Source organism: Mus pahari, chromosome 4 (assembly GCF_900095145.1).
Source record: "Mus pahari chromosome 4, PAHARI_EIJ_v1.1, whole genome shotgun sequence".
In the NCBI taxonomy this organism is placed as follows: Eukaryota; Metazoa; Chordata; class Mammalia; order Rodentia; family Muridae; genus Mus; species Mus pahari.
In genome coordinates, this window is record NC_034593.1 from 85,476,354 (window position 1) to 85,483,329 (window position 6,976).

A 6,976-nucleotide genomic window follows, 5' to 3' on the forward strand; every position below is an offset into this window, starting at 1 on the left:
TTTCTGAGTTTGAGGCCAGCCTGGTCTACAAAGTGAGTTCCAGGACAGCCAGGGCTACACAGAGAAACCCTGTCTCACAAAAAAACCTAACAGGGATCTGCCTGTGCTGGGATTAAAGGTGTGTACCACCACTGCCCAGTTACAACTGAGGTTTTTTTTTTTTGTTTGTTTTTTTGGTTTTTTGGAGGCAGGGTTTCTCTGTGTAGCTCTGGCTGTCCTGGAAATCACTCTGTAGATCAGGCTGGCCTCAAACTCAGAAATCCGCCTGCCTCTGCCTCTCGATTGCTGGGATTAAAGGCGTGCACCACCTCTGCCTGGCCCACAACTGAGTATTTTAAGGGAAGCTCTGGAAACAGGAATCAAAGGAAGATTGAAGATAAACAGGAATATCTCATAGCTGGGTCATCAAAGCACAGGTGGGAGACTGGAGATGAGTCTGTGGGAGACCAGGAGATGGGGGGAAGCCTAGAGATGAATCTGTGTGAGACCTGGAGATGAGTCTGTGGGAGGTGCAGCTATTACCAGAGGGAAGGCCTGATTATACTTTTAAAAAGAAACAAGACCTCAAACAGAAAGAAAGTATTTAATATGAAACAAAAATGCAAAACAAAGTACTAAAGTCACAGAACACAATCCCTTTGGTTCAGTGATCGCACCAATATTTCACGTTCCCATTGGCTACAGACATCATACACTAAAGTGAAGTCAGACTGCCCCAAACCACCACACACCGTACTGCTCAGCGATATTGTTTGCAACTTATATAGGGTAAGAACAGGGGAAACGACTTGATTGGAAAAAAGGGGGAATGGGAGGTGAGGGAGGGGAGACTACACATGCGGAACAAGTCACTGGGAGAGGGCTCGCTGCTGGGTCACCATTACAACCCTGTACATGCTACATGAGGCTAAGTTCCTTGGTACAATCACACATAGACACGAAACAATCCAGTGACCCTGAGCTCGAACACTCCCAGGGAAGACAAAAGGAAAAGTGAGAAGGAAGCAGAGGAGAGAAAGGCTGGGAGGAAGGAGGGCAGGTCACAGAACGCCAGGGCACGTCTCCTCCTAACCTCAGTTACAGGTGGGGAAATGAGACCCAGGACAGCGGATGTCTCACCAGAAGACACTCCACGCATTCTTCAACTTGACAAAGCCAGAAAATGACTGACAAGACCTTGCCAGACCCACTAAGACAGGGGCTATACAGGGCTCAGTCAGGTTCTGCCCTCTTGGCAAAAATGCCTCTGCGGTCCCACAGTCACCCTGGGTGCCGGGAGAAGGCAAGGACCTCGGTCTTCAGGTTCCCTTCAGGCTTCCCGCCATTCTGGGACAGAAGGAGCCAAAGATATAGGAAGTCAAGACAGGAGACCAGCCAGGTATAATGCAGTGCTTGACAGTCTCAGCACTCAGGAGGGTTAGGAATTCAAGACTAGCCTCAGATACATACAGAGCTCAAGGCCAGCCTGGGCTACATGAGGCTCTGTTGCAAAAATAACTTTAAAAAAATTGAAAAGGTCAATTCATGGAGACTAGCGGTGAACTGGTTTCACGGCAGACACTGCCTCTGTTCATGGTCCTTCCGAAGACACTGAGACGGGGTCTACATTCCTTTAGTCCTGCTCTGCCAGGACAGTGGCCCATCACACTGTACCCACCAAAGACAGGAAAATCAGTGCAGATTAAATAGTAAACTTAAATAAACCTTGTCTGACTGGCAGAGCCAGGAGAGGAGAGGCAGAGCTGTCCCTACAGCGGCCACTCTCTTTCTCCTCCCAAGGCTATGAGAACAGTGCACCCGATCCTGGAGCCGCCGCCGTAGTTGCTCAAGTGGTCGAACATCTCAAATCATGCATTTGAAGCAGGCCAGTCACCTCCTCCGCACTTGCCCACCCTGCTTCCAATGGTCACTTATTTGATGGGCAGGCTCTGGCAGACTGGGATAGTGAGATCTGACTGCACTTCTCAAAGACAGCCTCAGCGGAGAACTTAGGCAGTCCCTGATCCAGAGGGCAGTCATCCACCAAGCTGTTCATGGGCGTGGGTGGCAGCGGAGGGTCTTCCTCATCTTGACTCAGCCCAGCAATCAGGGAGTTACTTGCCTTGTCCAAGTCCTTGTCCACCTGCTCCCTAGACAAACCCACAGCTACCTCAGACTGCCCTGAAGCCATCTTCGCTGAGTCAAGATGTGCGGAGAGGGCTTCCTGGAGCACAGGCAGCAGCCTCTTCCGAGAGACCTGGGTGTTGCCTTGAAGATAGGCCTGGAGGTTAGGAGAGGTGCTTGGGATGGGTGTCAGCTGCAGGGGTGGGGAGCTGGACCGTTCCAGGACTCCACAGATCTGTAGAAGGCAAGAACAGGAGATGATGTCAAGTGACACACCAGAGCTGAGCTTTCTTTAACAGGAGTGAAAAGTGTTTTCTTTGTTTGCTTGTTTGTGGAGACAGGGTCTCACAGTGTAGCCCTGGATGGCTGCAACCCATAGAGACCCACCCCCTCTGCCTTCTACCTGCTGAGATTCCCCGTGTATTACCACAGCCGGTTTATGAGGTGCTTGGGATCAAACCTGGGGCTTCAAGCATTTGGAAGCCCTCTGCCAGATGATTTACATGCGGAGACCAACTCCCGACCTTTCCTTTTCTTTTTCTCTCTCTTTCTTTCTTTCTTTCTTTCTTTCTTTTCTTTCTTTCTTTCTTTCTTTCTTTCTTTCTTTCTTTCTTTCTTTCTTTCTTTCTTTCTTTTTTTTCTTTGATAAAGGGTCTTACATTTACTACAACCCTAGAACTTACTAGGTAGCTCAGGCTGGCCTTGAATACACTGTAATCCCCCCCGCCTCAGCTTTCTAAGCACTGATATTACAAGTGTAAGGCACACTGTGTGGCTGGAACATTTAGATGACATATTTTGTTTCATTAACAAAGAAGCCGAGGTGCACTGATGTTTTGTGGGTGGGATCACATGGAGGACGGCGGGATCTGAGACAGACCAGGGGTGCACGTGTGCCCCCGTTCATGGAAGTCAGCAAGGGCAGGACTAGCGTCTATGCAGAGATCAGAGGACTAAGGCCGAGCAAACAGAATAGGCGGGTGGGGGTGGGCCAAGCGTGCTGCAAATTAGGTGTTTACAGACACCTCGTTATGGTGCTACAGCCACGACACGGACTCACAGGGGCTACGGTGACTGAGGCTTACACAGATTAGCTCACAGTTTTATTTTTGAGTCAGGGTTTCTCTGTGTAGCCCAGGCTGTCCTGGAATCTGTTCTGTAGACCAGGCTGGCCTTGAACTCAAAAGATCTGCTTGCCTTCACCTCCCAAGTACTGGGATTAAAGATGTGTGCCAGCATGACCAGCAGACTAGGTCGCAGTTTATACAAAATGAAACTGACATTTGAACCCAGGACTGTTACCAAGAGTAGCATTCTAGCTGGGCAGTAGTGGCACATGCCGTTAATCTCAGCACTCGGGAGGCAGAGGCAGGTGGCTTTCTGAGTTTGAGGCCAGCCTGGTCTACAAAGTGAGTTCCAGGACAGCCAGGGCTATACAGAGAAACCCTGTCTCAAAAAAAGAGTAGCGTTCTAAATGTATTATATACCAGTAACAGAAGGAAGAGAAGAAGTGTCAGGACAGACTGAAAAGAATCCTATCTCCTGCACAGAGGGCATGGGCAGTTATAGTCATCAGAGCGGTGGGGTGGGGACCAGGTTCTGGAGGGCGAAGGGTTCTTTCCGATAGCCGAAGTACCTTCCCCTCAGTAGCATGGTTAGTAAAAGCCACATGTTCTCAACATGGACCCTGCCACAAAACGCACTTTATGCAATGGCCATAGCAAACTGTGTGACAGAGACTCTTGCATCACTACACTTTGCTGATGACCACAGAGGACTGTAGTGACTCAAGTCCTGTGGCTTGGTTCAAGAGACGAGCAGGTAGGGACCAGAGACAGAAAAACATGTCTACCAGATTATAAAACCTGTTCTTTCCTAGTACCAGCTACTCCTGCAGCCAGGGGAGGAAGAAGCCTGAGCTCAAAGGACATCTGGCTGGACTGTCCTGAGCATCTCCCCGGTACAGGCAACTCAGAGTCTCTTTTTTTTTTTTTTTNCTGTAGCTGTCTTCAGACACTCCAGAAGAGGGAGTCAGATCTTGTTACGGATGGTTGTGAGCCACCATGTGGTTGCTGGGATTTGAACTCCAGACCTTTGGAAGAGCAGTCGGGTGCTCTTACCCGCTGAGCCATCTCACCAGCCCGGCAACTCAGAGTCTTAAGTCATTCTAAATCAGTAACCAACAAGCAAACTGAAAGGAAGGCCAGGAAGGGTGCTGACCCCGCACAGAGTCCTTCTCTGCACTGTGGTATCCAGACTGACCCCAGTGAGCTGCACAGTTGAAAAGGTTGCTACCGTTGTGTGAAGGTGATGGGTGTGTTCCATGTCTTTGTAGTGCCCCACTCCTGAGCTACACCCCCAGTTCTGTGCATAAATTGTCAAGACAATGAAGAGAAAGAACCAATTTTCTTTTAGTTTTGTTGTTGTTGTTGTGTTTTTTTGGTGGTACTGGGGATCAAACCCAGGGCAGTGAATAGCGGAGCCCTCTATGGATGAGCTAAATCCTCAGCCTTCCCCTGGTACGTTTTAAAGACAGGATCTCACTATACAGACGTGGCTGGCCTCAAACACACAGGCTCTCCTCTTGCCTCTGCTATCTATTGCTGGGGTTGGAAGTGTGTGCAGCCACACCGGCATCAGCCCTTAGGGTTCTGAAACAGTATCTCTGCTACTAAGCAGCACCAGGCTGCAGCCCTAAATGCTGGGAACAGAGGTCTGAGTCAGGGTGCCCCTGAGAGCAATGCTAAGTACAGGTGAAAACACTTCCTTCCACCAGGGTTTGGTGCAGCTCCTTATAAGCCTAAATTGTTGTCTCTAATCTTCAGAACTGTCACCCTCGGGGTGATGGGATGGAAACTCACTGTCATTCGAAGTGCCTCATGTGGACAGAAGATAGCTAATTGCCGTACTGGCTCATTTTGAGTGTTGAAAAAGATTGTCATGGCAACCAGGGCATCATAGCTGTGATCATGGCAGAAAGCACTGAGATCTTCGAGGAGGTCTGACCGCTGCAGAAAGGCCTAGAAGGGGAGAAACAGAAAGCAATCCTTATCACCAATGGACGCTAAGAGTTTTTTGTGCATGCAGCTCATAATTTGTGCATCACTAAAAATGTGTGTAGACTTACATACTGGAGACTGTAGTAGAATAGGGAGAAAACAGGCTTTCAACTAAGACAGCACTGTTTTGAAAGGTAGCTCCACTACGCTGCCTCTCAGGAATAAGACCTAGAAGTGATATTAACCCCTGAACCTGAGGCTCCTCAGCAAAATAAAAAGACAGCATGTAGCCGGTCTCTGCTACTTCGTAGTGGTTCTTCTTTTTCTCATCCTTTACTCCCCCCCTCTCCCAATTTTACCCTGTATCGATAGATAGGAGAAAAAGAAGAAGAGGAGAGAGGGTGGTGAGAGAGAGAAAGAGATTGATTTCTGAATCTAATTTTTTTCTTCTTTGAGCATGACTACTAACAAACCACAAACCAATTCCCTTGTGCCATGAGCAACCACCAATCTTTACCTCTCAGGGCTCTGGCGTTTATATACCCCCTGAGAAGTTCCAAGAATTCCAAATGTCACATATTTGCAGAAGCTATCTGCAGCTGGCAAAACCATGCCTCTGCTAGAGCATGAGACAAATCAGAGTCAGCCGCTGCAGACAGTCTGAAGCAGCCCCGCAGCCCACACCTGGGATTAAAATGAAAACCTTTTTTTTTTTTTTTTAAAGATTTATTTACTTATTTCTTATATCTAAGTACACTGTAGTTGTCTTCAGACACACCAGAAAAGGCTGTCAGATCTCATTACGAGATGGTTGTGAGCCACCATGTGGTTGCTGGGATTTGAACTCAGGATCTTTGGAGGAACAGTCAGTGCTCTTAACCACAGAGTCATCTCTCCAACGAAAACTTATTCTTATAATATTTCTGTGTTTTGTTTTTTTTTAAAAAATGCCAAAATCCCAGAATTCTCAATATAGAGCCAACTTTCCTGCCCTGTCCAAACAAACAAACAAACAAAAAACATCAAAACTAAACAAAGTCAAGCCTCACACAAAATCACTTATTGCTCTACAGAGAATGATTTGTAGGAGTGCAAAATCGAAGTCGATGCAGAGAAACTAACACTCAGGCTCTTACAGCAGCACAGTGAGGGATGATGGACTGTAGAGAATCCCAGAGGAGATGGAGACAAGAGGAAAGGTACCAAGGTATTCTAGAGTGAGGTAGGAGTGCAGGTGAATGAAGGTGTCCCTCCCCCTTTCCGAAGTTTGCTCTTACCTCCAAATCCATGTAGACCGCACTGATGGCCACCTTGGTGCCCTGTCTGTAGATTGTCTTCTGGTCCTTCCTGAGCATCTGCTCAGTGCTCAGTCCTAGAAAACAGAAGCCAAACAGGGGACTTGGCCTAACACCGCAAAGGTGAAGAAGAGGAAAATGGGACAATAGTTTCTCCTCAGGGCAATGAACAGGACCAATAACTGAAGATGTAATTATACTAAGGTTTACTTAAATAATCAGGTCACAGGCAGGAGAGATGGCTCAGCAGTTACAAGCACTGGCTACTCTTCAGAGGACCTGGGTTCAATTCCCAGCACCCACATGATGGCTCATAACTGTTTGTAACTGTAGTACCAGGGAACTGTCACGCTTTTCTGTTGGCACATGTACCTAATGCACAGACATATATGCAGGCAAAACACCCATACGTATACAATAAATAAATAAAATTTTAAAATAATAACCATCAGGTCACAATAGTTAAATGGCTGCCTTTAGTCCCAGCACTTGGGAGGCAGAGGCAGGCGGATTTCTGAGTTCGAGGCCAGCCTGGTCTACAAAATGAGTTCCAGGACAGCCAGGGCTACACAGAGAAAC

General features: G+C 47.8%; 1 protein-coding gene across 2 annotated transcripts in view; it reads right to left on the reverse strand.

Moving 5' to 3' along the window:
* Window positions 1–564: 564 nt before the first annotated feature.
* Prune1 (prune exopolyphosphatase 1) overlaps window positions 565–6,976 on the reverse strand; it is a 28,489-nt gene continuing 22,077 nt past the window's right edge. Inside the window, exons 6-8 of one of the 2 annotated variants that reach the window (XM_021196042.2) lie at window positions 6,380–6,474; window positions 4,965–5,123; window positions 565–2,338 (exon numbers count right to left, since the gene is read on the reverse strand). In XM_021196042.2, coding sequence (XP_021051701.1) covers window positions 1,907–2,338; window positions 4,965–5,123; window positions 6,380–6,474 — 686 coding nt within the window. In that variant the 3' untranslated portion in view covers window positions 565–1,906. The remainder of the gene's footprint in view (window positions 2,339–4,964; window positions 5,124–6,379; window positions 6,475–6,976) is intronic. The other variant, XM_021196043.2, reaches the window with a different exon arrangement.